Source organism: Schistocerca piceifrons, chromosome 4 (assembly GCF_021461385.2).
Source record: "Schistocerca piceifrons isolate TAMUIC-IGC-003096 chromosome 4, iqSchPice1.1, whole genome shotgun sequence".
NCBI classification, from domain to species: domain Eukaryota; kingdom Metazoa; phylum Arthropoda; class Insecta; order Orthoptera; family Acrididae; genus Schistocerca; species Schistocerca piceifrons.
This window is the reverse complement of record NC_060141.1, coordinates 827,568,523-827,585,057: the sequence shown is the minus strand read 5'-3', so window position 1 is coordinate 827,585,057 and position 16,535 is coordinate 827,568,523. Positions and strand designations below refer to the sequence as shown.

At 43.1% G+C, this 16,535-nt stretch overlaps 1 protein-coding gene across 2 annotated transcripts in view; it reads right to left on the bottom strand.

Annotated features, from left to right (window-relative positions):
* The window catches only part of LOC124795108 (probable ATP-dependent RNA helicase Dbp73D), a 143,474-nt gene that overhangs the window by 56,155 nt on the left and 70,784 nt on the right, over positions 1-16,535 (bottom strand). The window contains exon 7 of one of the 2 annotated variants that reach the window (XM_047258958.1): positions 1,174-1,344. The exons of the other annotated variant lie outside the window; for it this stretch is intronic. Within the exon in view, the coding sequence (XP_047114914.1) occupies positions 1,174-1,344 (171 nt within the window). The remainder of the gene's footprint in view (positions 1-1,173; positions 1,345-16,535) is intronic. 2 annotated transcript variants of the gene reach the window in all.

Sequence of the window (16,535 nt, the reverse complement as noted above, 5' to 3'; positions counted from 1 at the left end):
AAATATTGATCAAAGAATCAAACGTGAAATACTGTCATTTAGTTGTGTGATTCACATAAAATTTAGTGACACATTTGAGATATTACGGATACTTCATCATGAAATGAACACTACAGCAATCGAGAAGCACAGCAATGAGGCTCTGACAGAGTCCACACACAATCACCCCCTCTGCCGAGGTGACTGTTCCGACACGGCACTAATTTGTCTCTACTTTCCGAGAAGGACGAATGCTGGCATTGGAACCACTCTTCCACAGCAACACGCACCACTCGATCACAGACAAAGAGCTGATCCTTCAGGTACAGGCGAACTGAAATCATTAGACAACAGATGCGAACTGTAAGATGGACAATCCCACACCTCACATGAAAACAATGCAGAGCATTCTGTGTGTGACAGGCAGTGTCTGGCCACACGTTACTATGAAGCAAAATCACACCTTGTCACAATCTGACTGGTCTCTCGCTTTTAATAGCCCTTCAGAGGTTCCGTAGTGTGTCGCAACAGCACTGAGCGTCGACAGCTGCCCTGGTGGACATCGAAGGACAGTGTCGACACGGGCTTCCTCAATGTAGTAGGTGAACGGGCTGTGCAGTTTGTCACCAGCTGGAAGTGACAACGCCGTGTCACACCCCTGGTCACAATGCTCTCCCGTATCGGATCAGATCAGACGAGCCAGGCATGTTTCCAGGCACGAGCCAATTTCGCTTGTCTGAATACTCTCGTGGCACACTTTCCGAGATTCCAGTTCTCTTCACACGTACGAATCCTTTGCTCCTCAATCGGCAAATTAAAGACAAGAAACTGTTTTGCCACTGACCCATTGACTGTGTGCCAAACCAGAGTGAGCCTCTGTGCTATGTGGGCCCCTTTGACGTGGGGCACACAGGTCGAGATTGTGATATGTTTGAAGTACACTTCTGTGTACAGTTGAATGTCATTTACATTAGCATTTGCAACAACCAAAAATGAATCTGAACTGCAAATTGGCTCATATTTGTTCATTTAAAGATAGTTCTTCCTTAAGTAGCTCTTAGTAAATATAAATCTCAGAAACACTGATCTTAGGGCATTTCTACTGAGCTTCACGGAAATATTTGTTACGTGTGGGTTCATTACAAAGTGGTTGTCATTATAAAAGTTTTGGATGGCTGATAATGTAAAATTTACCTTTTTCCTGTGAAACTACTGATGTAAACAACTTAGGTTGGAACAATCCCAGCAACTGCAACTTCTCAGGATCCTGGGAAAGTGTAGCAGAGAAGAGAAGTTTCTGGGGTGGAGGTCGCATTGTTTTAAGAGTTGCTGGTGTAAGTGGTGGAGGGATTGGCTGTTCGTCATCTAAAACATAAAAAAAGAGCACCCCTTATTTCTATCTTTATAAGGGTAAGCTGCTAAAACACTCGGCAAACAATGAAGATGAGCAATTAAACAAACACGTGCATCAAGTGGAATTGTGGCTTACTGCACTATTATAACTTTTGTTACAGAAAATATTGAAAACATATTGTGTACATAAATAAGAACAATTATGCTAATGCACTGATCAGAACAGTTATCAAAAGCATGCAAATTAACCCACATGAAACATATCCATTACAACAATTGTGGAAAGAATAGAAGAGTGCTAACCACTGTAAAGATGACACATCGACAAGCAGACAGGTACAATGAAAGACTACTACACAGTTTTTCATTTTGAGTGTCTTCAATCCAATGTGTCATCTTTACAGTGAGTAGCAATCTATCCCTTCTGTAATTGTCGATATTCCAACCTGACTTTTCATGGTTTGATTTATCCATTACAACCAGGTGAAATTACCTTATCTACCAATATACTTGTATTTCATCAAATCAATTAAGTGATAATAGTGGACAAAAAAAGACTAACTTTGAGAAATAGAGCAGCCTTGCTCAGTAAAACATGTGACTGAGTAAAACACGGGATGGAACAGTTCTGCAATGCTACAGCAGTCACTGAGGCTTAACACTTTGTAGATGAAGCCCAAGCAAGCTCGTGCCACAACTTTGTGTTACAAAGACTGCACCAGAATATAAGTTGAACCACTAGTTTTTTGATGCGTTAGCCATCTATTGCTCAAAAAACTGAATTATGCATATAAGAACAATGTACAGATGTCTCACTACCTGTCCCTTGACTGGTGCTGTCTTCTATTGTCAATTTCTAGAATTACTTGAAAGAAAAATTAGTGAACATAACAGATGTGACGTGAATGCTGAGCCAATACGATCGCATTAATGTAATTTTGTGATTGAAATCATTATGTTTCATAGTCTGCTGTAATTCTGCCACAAATACTTCATGTACGATGAGTGAACAAGACATTTTGAAAGCTCAAGGGGAAGAAATCGCTCAATACTCACCTCATACTTTTCACTATCAAAGAACTGAAGTATATATGAAAAATACATCTTGAGGTTTGGTCTTCTCTTTAGCATGTATCACACTTGAAGATACATCAGTTACATATGTGCCTATAATGCTTTAGATAACAGCACAAATGTCGGTTTCCTAGGCTCGATATTCTTCTCAGTGGCTGGTCTCCAAAAAGTTAACTAAGTATACTGTTTCATTTGACTATCAACAGACACACGGATTTTGTATGAAATGAGGTGAGCTTCTGCTGTCATCTCTGTTCTAACTGTACAAAGTCTTTAAGCATTTATTCACCTCTGTTTCTTAGATTTCATGTTGGCAGACCTTTGCACAAAGCAGGAAGCATGACTGGACAATGCTCTTACAAGGATTAGAGCTAAAACCCTTATCTAGTTATTCTAGTCACTCATCACGCTGAAATGCAGTTTGATGATGCGATCTGCAAGCAACACAAAACTTACACAGATAGTAAATAATTTCAGGTTACTTCTGTTTAAAAATCGGTTGTGATATATTTTTTATGAGATACTGTCCGCCCCTGATAGCTGAGTGGTCAGTGCGACGGAATGTCATACCTAATGGCCCGGGTTCGATTCCCTGCTGGGTCGGAGATTTTCTCCGCTGAGGGACTGGCTGTTGTGTTGTCCTTATCATCATTTCACCCCATTGACACACAAGTCACCACAGTGACGTCAACTCGAGAGACTTGCAACAGGTGAACGGTCTACCCGACAGGGCACCCTAGCCACACACCGTTTCAATCTTACGAGATATTTAACAAGTGGCAGCACACATTTGTTTATATACTTGATTTCTTCTTAAACGGAAATAAGTGGTGCAAAAGTTGCAGACACTGTGGAAAAAGGCACAAGTGAACAATAAGTCTGAAGTATGATTTCATGTTTACTTAGCTTTGGAAATAGTATATGGACATTGTAGTATAACAAAACTAGTAAGTGAAGCATCTAAAATTTCTCCGACATCCTACACACTCCTTTAGGAATGAAATGAAAGAGTGAAGAAAAAGGTGCGTGACTTGAGGGAGAGAAGGCTACATCTTAATATGTTGTTGATGATGATGACACAAGGCACGGAGAACAGCCTGGCACTGGACAACCATCTGTACTTTGTACATGAATCAGCCCAACATTTTCCTTAAAAATTTTGTAAAACTAGAGGCAACCTAAATCTGGATGGCTCTACCCAAACATAAGTACAGAGCCTTATCGTTATGCAATCATGATAGTCAAACAGGTCACGTGCCAAATTCGTAATTAATTCTCAGTTATTTCTACAATAGAAACAATTGAGAACAAAACACATTTCTTTCTTTTACTCCTTGTTCTCAACAACTTGGTGCTTTTACAGAGAGACTGATATTCAGCTGATGGCGGACTTCTTGAAGTTTTGTGGGGGTGAACTAGTAGCTGCTCCATTTTGCACAGTGAACTGCTCACAAAAAGTTCAGAACCAATTTTGCAACTTGCACAGTTGTGTTCTTTTGATATGAAACCTCTCTCTCAATTCTCTTTCGAACACAGGAAATTGCTATATACAGCCATACTGCACAGAGTCTCCAAATGTGACAGGACAATTTGGCTCTGGTGCACTATTCAGTCTGTGTCATTTCAGCTCAGAACGTGTGTACACACTTACTTTATGGCAAGGGTTTTTGGCAAGTGAAATTGCTTACTAAATTGCTGTACACTTACGTGATGTCACTTCCTTAGACCACTGCAATGAAACACACAATACAGAATGAAACACACAATACGGAAAATCTGTCCTTCACTGGTTACCCCGCAGACATACGATGTGGGCTGACAAACTGCTACCTGCAAATTGTGATCTGTACCTATCATGAGGAGAATGCAACAGAACAGTAAGCTGGTTTTTTGCAGACAACTTGTGTGTGTGTGTGTGTGTGTGTGTGTGTGTGTGTGTGTGTGGACAAGGAAACACCTGGAATGGGACCCTGATCAATATTGTTCACCAACAAGTGCAAGATTTGTCTGATGCCTGAGGATCACTGCAAAAGAGTGTAAATGTACCCAGATACCAATGGGCATTCAGTCCCATTGATTCAGAAGGGTGGTTGATCAGCCATGTTTTGTGGTCACGCAGCTCTCACTATTGTCGCTGTTGTCTACAGCCCAAATACAGGTACAATGCAGCTCTCCACAGATCACAAAGATGTCAACAAAAAGTATGTAGCAACTCAGGGAGTGCAACTGCTACATGTCGAGTTGAGTAATACCTCTTCCATGTGGCCCATGACAAGGTCAGCATAGGACAGCATTACCCTCATTCCCATACCTGTCCCCCTGGTTTGTTTGTATGCCTGACCCTGACATAGTAACCATTTAGGATGAGAATGCCTTAAATGTTATTTTTTCTCCCTCTCTCTCTCTCTTTTTTCGTTTTCTTTTTGCAGTCCTCCATGCAGATGTTTCCATCACATAAAAACATAAATGATGCACACCATAAATTTTATATTTTTCATTTAGGTTAAATGTTGAGAGCGAACTACTGACACACTCCTGTGCTTCTCTATTTTATGAATATGCCAGATGCATCAGGGTACTGCAATTTTTATTCAGATGAAATTAATCAATTATTGACAATATATAATGTAAACAGATGTTGTTGTTGTTGTGGTCTTCAGTCCTGAGACTGGTTTGATGCAGCTCTCCATGCTAATCTATCCTGTGCAAGCTCCTTCATCTCCCAGTACCTACTGCAACCTACATCCTTCTGAATCTGCTTAGTGTATTCATCTATTGGTCTCCCTCTACGATTTTTACCCTCCAGACTGCCCCCCAATGCTAAATTTGTGATCCCTTGATGCCTCAGGACATGTCCTACCAACCAATCCCTTCTTCTAGTCAAGTTGTGCCACAAACTTTTCTCCCCAAACCTATTCAATACCTCCTCATTAGTTACGTGATCTACCCACCTAATCTTCAACTTCCTTCGGTAGCACCACATTTCAAAAGCTTCTATTCTCTTCTTGTCCACACTATTTATTGTCCATGTTTCACTTCCATACATGGCTACACTCCATACAAATACTTTCAGAAACGACTTCCTGACACTTAAATCTATACTCGATGTCAACAAATTTCTCTTCTTCAGAAACACTTTCCTTGCCATTGCCAGTCTACATTTTATATCCTCTCTACTTTGACCATCATCAGCTATTTTGCTTCCCAAATAGCAAAACTCCTTTACTACTTTAAGTGTCTCATTTCCTAATCTAATTCCCTCAGCATCACCCGATTTAATTCGACTACATTCTATTATCTTTGTTTTGCTTTTGCTGATGTTCATCTTATATCCTCCTTTCAAGACACTGTCCATTCCATTCATCTGCTCTTCCAAGTCCCTTGCTGTCTCTGACAGAATTACAATGTCATCGGCGAACCTTAAAGTTTTTATTTCTTCTCCCTGGATTTTAATACCTACTCCAAATTTTTCTTTTGTTTCCTTTACTGCTTGCTCAATATACAGATCGAATAACGCCGGGGAGACGCTTCCACCCTGTCTCACTCCCTTCCCAACCACTGCTTCCCTTTCATGCCCCTTGACTCTTATAACTGCCATCTGCTTTCTGTACAAATTGCAAATAGCCTTTCGCTCCCTGTATTTTACCCCTGCCACCTTTAGAATTTGAAAGAGAGTATTCCAGTCAACATTGTCAAAAGCTTTCTCTAAGTCTCCAAATGCTAGAAACGTAGGTTTGCCTTTCCTTAATCTTTCTTCTAAGATAAGTCATAAGGTCAGTATTGCCTCATGTGTTCCAACATTTCTACAGAATCCAAGCTGATCTTCCCTGAGGTCGGCTTCTATCAGTTTTTCCACTCGTCTGTAAAGAATTCGCGTTAGTATTTTGCAGCTGTGATTTATTAAACTGATAGTTCGGTAATTTTCACACCTGTCAACACCTGCTTTCATTGGGATTGGAATTATTATATTCTTCTTGAAGTCTGAGGGTATTTCACCTGTCTCGTTCATCTTGCTCACCAGATGGAAGAGTTTTGTCAGGACTGGCTCTCCCACGGCCGTCAGTAGTTCTAATGGAATGTTGTCTACTCCCGGGGCCTTGTTTCGACTCAGGTCTTTCAGTGCTCTGTCAAACGCTACACGCAGTATCGTATCTCCCATTTCATCTTCCTCTACATCCTCTTCCATTTCCATAATATTGTCCTCAAGTACATCGCCCTTGTATAGACCCTCTATATACTCCTTCCACCTTTCTGCTTTCCCTTCTTTGCTTAGAACTGGGTTTCCATGTGAGCTCTTGATATTCATACAAGTGGCTCTCTTTTCTCCATAGGTCTCTTTAATTTTCCTTTAGGCCGTATCTATCTTACCCCCAAGTGAGATAAGCCTCCACATCCTTACATTTGTCCTCTAGCCATGCCTGCTTAGCCATTTTGCACTTCCTGTCTATCTCATTTTTGAGACGTTTGTATTCCTTTTTGCCTGCTTCATTTACTGCATTTTTATATTTTCTCCTTTCATCAATTAAATTCAATATTTCTTCTGTTACCCAAGGGTTTCTGCTTGCCCTCATCTTTTTACCTATTTGATCCTCTGCTGCCTTTGCTATTGCATCCCTCAAAGCTACCCATTCTTCTTCTACTGTATTTCTTTCCCCCATTCCTGTCAGTTGTTCCCTTATGCTCTCCCTGAAACTTTGTACAACCTCTGGTTTAGTCAGTTTATCCAGGTCCCATCTCCTTAAATTCCCACCTTTTTGCAGTTTCTTCAGTTTTAATCTACAGCTCATAACCAATAGATTGTGGTCAGAGTCCACATCTGCCCCTGGAAATGTCTTACAATTTAAAACCTGGTTCCTAAATCTGTCTTACCATTATGTAATCTATCTGATACATTTTAGTATCTCCAGGGTTCTTCCATGTATACAACCTTCTTTCATGATTCTTGAACCAAGTGTTAGCTATGATTAAGTTATGTTCTGCGCAAAATTCTACCAGGCGCCTTCCTCTTTCATTTCTTAACCCCAATCCATATTCACCTACTGTGTTTCCTTCTCTCCCTTTTCCCACTCCCGAATTCCAGTCACCCATGACTATCAAATTTTCGTCTCCCTTCACTACCTGAATAATTTCTTTTATCTCATCATACATTTCATCAATTCCTTCGTCATCTGCGGAGCTAGTTGGCATATAAACTTGTACTACTGTAGTAGGCATGGGCTTCGTATCTATCTTGGCCACAATAATGTGTTCACTATGCTGTTTGTAGTAGCTTACCCGCATTCCTATTTTCCTATTTATTATTAAACCTACTCCTGCATTACCCCTATTTGATTTTGTGTTTATAACCCTGTAGTCACCTGACCAGAAATCTTGTTCATCCTGGCACCGAACTTCACTAATTCTCACTATATATAACTTTAACCTATCCATTTCCCTTTTTAAATTTTCTAACCTACCTTCCCGATTAAGGGATCTGACGTTCCACGCTCCGATCCGTAGGATGCCAGTTTTCTTTCTCCTGGTAATGACGTCCTCCTGAGTAATCCCCGCCCGGAGATCTGAATGGGGGACTATTTTACCTCCGGAATTTTTTAGCCAAGAGGACGCCATCATCATGTAACCATACGGTAAAGCTGCATGCCCTCGGGAAAAATTACGGCTGTAGTTTCCCCTTTCTTTCAGCCGTTCGCAGTACCACAACAGCAAGGCCGTTTTGGTTAATGTTACAAGGCCAGATCAGTCAATCATCCAGACTGTTGCCCCTGCAACTACTGAAAAGGCTGCTGCCCCTCTTCAGGAACCACACATTTGTCTGGCCCCGTTGTGGTTGCACCTAGGGTACGGCTATCTATATCGTTGAGGCTCGCAAGCCTCCCCACCAACAGCAAGGTCCAGGTCCATGGTTGGATAGATAAGATAAAAAATCTACTCACCAAGCAGTGGCAGGAGAACACACACACACACACACACACACACACACACACACACACACACAACCAAGGATATGTTATAGCGCTAATTCAAATCTGTGGAGTTCTGAGAAACTGGTGCCTGGGGGAAGAATCCAGGTGGTGTGTGTGGTGAAGCAGGCACCAAGGTCATGACTGTCATTTCGTAGAGCACGCTCTGCAACAGGATATTGTGTGTTGCCGGTATACACCCTCTGCCTATGCCCATTCATCCTGACTGATAATTGGGTGGTGGTCATGTCGATGGCTCCGAAAGCTTGTAAAAATTAATCCTTTTTGTGTATGCGTGTTCTCCTGCCACTGCTTGTTGAGTAAAATTGTTATTCTGAGATACAGATGTGAAGTGGGAATGATTGCATGCGTCAATGCGTGAGCGTAAAGGATGTCATTCATTTACATAGAAGTGTATCTGAATTTCATTCTTTTGTACTGGTAATATTTTTTTTAATGAAATACGCAATAAGGCTGAGAGAGAGAAACACCAACTTTTCTGAATTGCACAGGTGGGCACTCTTGCTACAAGATATATCATTCAAGTTATTCTCCTGGCCTCATTCTTCACTACTCTTTGCCTTCCACCTCACTATTCCCACTACAGTACACACATGAGTTTTATCCTGCAAATGCACCTAGAAGTCCTTTTCTCTTCTCTACTCCTCTCCCTCCACACTGAGCATAACCTCCCAATGCTGCATCTTGCAGCACTATAGCCCTAGCCTGTTCCTGCATGTACCCCCAGGCAGTGCTATTATCTTCCCCCTAACCCACAACTCCTTCCCCTCCCATCCCATGGCTCCTCTCTTATCCCCACCACCTGCCCCAACAGATTGCTGCCCATGTAAGAGCCAGTCGCAGTCAAAATGCATTTTGCAGGTTAGAAAGGAATTTATGTAATTTTGTGCATAAATATTACCGGTGTCAGAGTTTATTTCAGTGGCTACACTTGCGATTCTTAAATCTGAAGTACTTCAGAAGCTATATCAGATTAACTGGGGCACAGTACATACCAAATGCATTGCTACTGGAAGAATATTGGCAAAACATTGAAATGATGTTGGTTAAATGTCACTTACATGAAAAATAACAGTGAGCTCCACCATAGCAATATTTTCCATGGGCAAAGACAACAGAATCCTGGACACACCTAAATACTGATTTTGCAGGACCATTTCTTGGAAGCTACTGGCTCATCATTATCCATTCTTTCATCAAATTTCCATTTGCAATACAGATATTACTGATACCTTCAACTAAGGCTATTCAGGCTTTGGGAAAGGTCTTCTCTATTAGAGGATTGCTGAAATCTACTGTCACTGACAATGGAACACATTTTCTTCTCACGTATTTAAATTATTTTGTGAAACAAATGGCAATTCCCATGTCAGGGCTGCACTGTTCAAATCCTGAGGCTATAAGACTCGGCGAAAGATTAATATAAACTTTCCAGTTGTGTGTGACAAAGCTGGTTTGACAGTAAAATAATGACAATGGTTTTTCATTGATCATCATCTGTCAGTACAGAGTCACTGAACACAAAGCATGATCTCCGATTTATGATCTGGTACTCATTTCTATGTACCAGAATGGGAAAAAGGTGCGGGCACCAGGCACAGTCATAGAACAGTTTGGCAATGTCATGTTTAAAATTAAACGCTCGCACGGTATCATAATATGTCTCACGGACCTCCAGATGCAGCTGGCAGCTGCCCCCTGCCAGCATCTCCTGGAACTGGCCCCAGTGGCAACAGATGGAAGTGTGTGTTGTGCCTCACACCTCAGACCAGCCTATGGACATTAAAATGGCAAACACTTGACCAGCCTCCCCCTCACCCTGGTTTTTTCGAGTTTCTGAACAGTGCCATGAGTGAAAGCCGGGGAAGCAACGCATGTGCATCTATTTAAAATGCACGCCTGCAGGCATGGAACTGGGAAGCTAATGTTATTGGTTATTTCATATTGTGTTGCCATATTTCTGTTCTTGTGCTACCCTGTCAAAGGAACTGTTTACTTAATAATCTCAGTGCGCAAATGCCATTTTTATGGAAGTACAGCAAGGAAACACTTTTGTGCTACCGTGGATGTTTGGGCTAAATTAACAGTAACATTCAATTATTACACTGACAACCATATATATATATATATAATTTAGAAATAAAGCAGACCACTCACCAAACAGGGTGAAGAGTTGTGTCATCCACCCCCCCCCCCCCCCCTTTCCCCTACATACACAAAAGGAAGAAAAACTTCTTAGTTTTCTGGCTTTTGGAACCAATCCTTTGAGAAGCTGAAGTAAATGCGCGCGCTCACACACACACACACACACACACACACACACACACACACACACACCCCCCTGTGCTCCTACATAGTGCTGCATCAAGGATTTATTCATCTACTTCTACATCAGCATCTACATGATTACTTTGCAATTCACAACCAAGTGCTTGGCTGAGGATTCATTAAACCACCTTTGAGCTACTCTTTATCATTCCACTCTTGTACAGTGTGCAGGAAAAATGAACACTTAAATCTTTCTCTTATTTTATTATGATGATCACATCTCCTCGTGTAGGAGGGAGCCAACAAAAGATTTTCACACTCTGAGGAGAAAGATGGTGATCGAAATTTTATGGGAAGGTCCTGTCGCATTGAAAAATGCCCTTGTTTTAATGACTGCCATCCCAATTCGTAAATCATACCTGTGGAACTTGCTCCCCTATTTTATGATAATACAAAACTAGCTGCCCTTCTTTGAACTTTTAAATGTCCTCCATTAGTTCTACCTGCGGTGGATCACACACTGCAGAGAAATACTCGAGAAGAGGCCAGACAAGCATAGTGTAGGCAGTGTCTTTGGTAGACATGTTACACTTTCAAAGTGGTCCACCAATAAATCACAGTCTTTGGTTTGCTTTCCCCAGAACATAATTTATGTGATCATTAAATCAAACAATGGAAAATCCAGGATGGAATGTAACAATATTGTGAAAAGGAAAGTTGCTACTCACCACATGGCGCAGATAGGCACAACAAAAAGACTGTCACAAAGAATAGCTTTCTGCCAGTAAGGCCTTCATCAAAATTAGACAGCAAACACAAACACACACACACACACACACACACACACACACACACACAAAACTGCAGTCTCAAGCAACAAATTTCTTGTACTTTATCTTTTCAGTCTCCCACCATCTTCCCAAGTCCCACTGTCCAGCCACAGAGGAGCATTCCCCTCTTAACTCAGTAGCACCCAGCACTGGCACAACTGAATTACATTCTCCGCCAGTGTTTCAACTACCTCTTGTCGTGCTCTGACTTGAGGAATGTCCTGTCCACTATCCTTCCCATCCCTTCCACAGTGGTATTCTGCTGTCCACTGAACCTACATAATATACTCGTCCATTCCTACACATTCCCTGCTCCCAACCCCGTACCTCATGGCTCATACTCCTGTAATAAAATTAGATGCAAGACCTATCCTATACATCCTCCCACCACCATCTACTCCAGTCTGGTCATTAACATCAACTACCCCATCAAAGGCAGGGCTACCTGCGAAACCAGTTGTGTGATATTCAAGCTAAGCTGCAACCTTCGTGCTGCATTCTATATGGGCATCACAACCAACAAGCTGTCTGTCCACATGAACGGCCACCGACAAACTGTGGCCAAGAAACAAGTGGACCACCCTGTTGCTGAGCACACTGCCAAACATGACATCCTTCATTTCAATGACTGCTTCACAGCCTGTGCCATATGGATCCTTCTCACCAACACCAGTTTTTCTAATTGCGCTTGTGGGAACTTTTCCTGCAATATATGCTACTTTCCCGTAACCCTCCTGGCCTCAACCTTTGTTCGTCCTCTCCCATCCAGCTCCTTCTCTGTTCCTATTCTAGCACTACACAGCCCTCATTTCTCCATCGCACTGACTTTTTACTTCCTCCTCTACTGTTACCCCCCCCCCCCCCCCCCCCCGCCCCACACACACCCACCTCTCCACTCCCTCTCTAACCTCCCGACTGCACATAGCTCCCTGCCCTCTTTCCACCTAGTCCTTCTGTGCTCCCCAACAGCACATCACTGCCCACCATGCCTAACCCTCCCTGCCCTCCCTTGCCCCCCAGTTGCCACTCCCATCATGCACCAGTACAGCTGCTCGCAGTGTGGCCTCAGTTGCCTGAGACAGCAGTCTTGTGTGTGTGTGTGTGTGTGTGTGTGTGTGTGTGTGTGTGTGTGTGTGTGTGTGTGTGTTTGCCATCTAATTCTGACTCAGATACCAAACATACATTAGAACATAATGGTTAAAAACAGGGCATTCAGTCAGAAAATAGTGAACCGTCAAAGGTTGATGACAATGAGTACAAAGTGGTGATGGATCATCACTTAACAAATTATGATGACTAAAACAACAGTGCCTAAAACAGAACCTCTCCTTGAGGCGAGAGGGCTGAGAGGAGGTCGGCCAAGCAGCCAGTAGATGTTTAATCCCCTGGAGCTTGTTCCCATGAAGGGAAGCCCAGTGGTGATGCCAAAGTGACACCACCTGCCGACAGATGGTAACATGGAGATAATAGGAAGGAACGGGAGAACTACTGAGTCAATACAGGAGAATTGTAGCCTTGGCAGCAGTGTCAGCAGCCTCATTCTCATCAGACCAATGTGACCAGGGACCCACATAAACATCACAGTGGCTCCCTCAAGAGTGAGCAAATAGAAGCAAATGAAGTCCAAGAAGAACACAGGCTGCCACATGAAGCCAAGGTGGTGAAGGGAAAGTGGCAGATAGCGTGAAGTTAAGCTGCTGGAGCAATAGATGAAAGCAAATTCCAGGAGGTAACAGAGAAATGAGAAGTGCCCATAAAAGTCATCAAAGAAGGAGGCATGGGATGGGTGACCAGGCATGGCAGACAAACGGTTGTGTATCTGCCAAAGAGAACATCACATAGGTATGACAATGCTAGTTTGGCAGCTTCTGCATAGATACTCTCAACCAGGCTAGTGTAAAAGGCACCAGTGGTCGAACAGATTCCACAATGGTGGACTGTATTTGTGTAAAGTTGGATGGATGGGAAGAAGCATAAACAAAACACAGAGTCTAGTTTTGAACAGACAACGGATTGGTACAAACCAAAGAAAGGTAGTCCAACCTGCTCCCCAGGAAGTACTGCTGAGGACATGTAGGACAGTGAGGCACTGGGTATAGCGGGCGACACATGGGACGACCAAGGAAGTTTCCTATCAAGCATGAGCATCAGGAATTTCATAGTTTCAGCAAACAGAAGAACAACAGTCCCAAGGTATAAAGACACTGGAAGAAACCCGCTGTGCTGCCACAAATTCATACAAAGTTTTGTCAGTGGAAAAGCGAAAGCCATTTCAACACTCCACGAGTAAAGACGATCAAGACATTTCTGAAGGCGCTGCTTAAGACTAGTCTGTGGAGAACTGCAACAGATCACAAAATTGTCAACAAACAGGGAGCCAGAGATGCCCAGCAGGAGACACGCCATAACAGGGCTAATGGGGATAGCAAAGTGGGCAATGCTCTGGACATAGCCCTGAGGCACTCCACTTTCCAGGATAAAGGTGCCCCAAAAGGCAGAAGCCACACATACCTTAAAAAATCGTGAATGAAATGAGGCTGGCAGCCTTGGAAGCACCATTCATAGCGAGTACGGAGGATACCAGTCCTCCACCAGGTGTTGTAGGCTTTCTCCAAATAAAAGAAACATAGCCACAACCTAGTAGTTCCTCAGAAAACCGTTCATGACGTGGTTTGACAAAGTGACAAGATGGTCAACTGCAGAACAGTGCGCTCGAAATTAACATTGTGCAGTGGTTAGTAAATTGTAAGCCTCTAGCTGCCATACCAGCTGGGCATGAATCATACATTCCCTCACTTTGGAAACACATCCGGTGAGAGAAATGGCTCAAATGGCTCTGAGCACTATGGGACTTAACTTCTGAGGTCATCAGTCTGAGAGAAATGGGGTGTTAGCTACAAGGAAGGTGTTTGTCCTTAACACGCTTAAGTATGGGTAAGACAGTGGCTTCACACCAGTGTCCAGGAATGTGCCATCCGCCCAGATGGGATTGTATGTATGAAGGAGGAAGTGCTTGCCTGCAAGAGAAAAAACATCTGAACATGAACATCATCTGGCCCCAAGGCAGAAGATCAGGATGAAGTGAAAGCATGATCTATCTCTTGCATAGTAAAGGCAGCATTGTAACATTCACAAGTCCGAGAGAAGGGATCACCCGAGCCACCTCCGCTTGTTTCTGATGAAGGAACGTGGGGGCGATAGTGGGTGGAGTTCAAAATCTTCGCAAAGCAGAAGCCCAAGGTGCTGAGGATAGCAATGGGTTGGGTTCCATAATGACATGATCTACTACAGTCAGGCCACAGTCAGGCCAGAATCTGGGAACAGGCCATGGTCCCAGAGAGATGTCGGAGGTTGGTCCCCACTACGGAAGAGGGAGTGGAACTGTTAAAAGAACTAGTAAATGAAATCTAGCTAGCTTTTTGCTATTCCGAAGAATGCATAACAATGCACACGCAACTGTTTATAACAAATGCAGTTCGCCATCATAGGATGATGTTTAAAAATAGGGAGAGCACATCTCTGTGCGCGAATTGCATTGCTGCACACCTTAGTCCTCCAAAGGATCAGGACATGGCAAGGTAAAAGTGAAGTGCAAGGAATGGAACATTCTGCAGTAGTAAGGATAACATTTAGAAAGTATTCTACCTGGTCATCACAATTGGGAAAATGTTGTTCGTCAAAGGTTGCCAGGGAGAAGTAAAGCCTCCAGTTGGCCTTAGAAAGTGGCCAATTGGGTGTAGACATAGATAGGGTAAGAGTTAGCAAAGAGATAGCACACAGGAAATTGTCACTCGAGTACGTGTCAGAGATAATGGACCACTCGAGATGATGGACAAGCTGGGCTGTGCAGAACAAGAGGTCGAAATGGGAACAGGCATTTGTGGAGTCTGAAAGAAATGTGGGTGCTCCAGTGTTAAGTGAGATGAGGTTGAACTGATTGAGAAGGTCAGTCAAGAGGGCACCTCCTGGACAGGTTGTGGAAGAGTCCCAAAGAGGATGGCGTGTGTTAAAGTCACCAAGCAGCAAAAAGGGGTGAGTATCTTGCCCCATAAGCTGGAGGAGGTCTGCCTAGTGACACTGAATGAAGAGACATGTATATGGTACAAAGAGACAAGATGAAGTGAGGAAGGAAAATGTCGACAGCAACAGCTTGTAGCTGGGTGTTTAGTGAGAGGGTTTGACTGTGAATGGATGAGGAGCACGACTCCCCCAACAGATGTAATGCCGTCCTCAGGGGGAAGGTCGAACTGGACCAGACAGAAATGTGAGAGGTCAAAGTGGTCTTGAGGATGTAATTGTGTTTCCTGGACACAGAAAACAATTGGACTCTGTGATTCAAAGAGCAGCTGTAATGGCCCCTTGTTGGATCTAATGCTGCAAAAGTTTCATTGGAGGAACTTTGAACATTGCATTGGAGGAGAGTAATGACTGACAGTCTGACCGGGTTGGCCTGTGCATTCCAGGGCAGAAAAATGGTTTGTGGTGTATCACGCAACACCACTGTGGAGAGGATCACCAAGTTGGCGAAAGAGAAGAATGTTTGCCTTTATTTAATTTCTACTCCTAGAAATCAAATAAAGGCAAACAGTCTTCACGATTCTAAAGGCAAACAGTCTTCACGATTCATAGATGAAGACTCAGTTGTTGGCTGGAGGGATGTAAGAAGTCTTCACAGGAGTAGTCCTTCTGTCGTTTCTAGCCTGTTGGTTGTGTAGCAGGTGATTTCACTGCTGGTGGCTTGTTGCACAGCTGAAGGAGAAGAAGACGGGGATCCTACAGTGACACTGGGTGCTTTTACAATCATGGTGCTGAATTTGAGGTCACAAATCTGCTGGCCGTGTCCTTCATGGAGCAAGGTGTAGCAAGAACGGTAATCTAACTGCGAAATGGTAAAACACAGAGCTTTTGACTTCCCAACAACTTGCGAGTGATGTGATAAGGCACTTTTTCCTTCACCCAGGTCTCCTGGATGGCCTGCTCACTGAGATGCACGGGACGTTCTGAGATGAAATTGCATTTCAATTGATACAACAGGGAGGAAGAGGCAAGC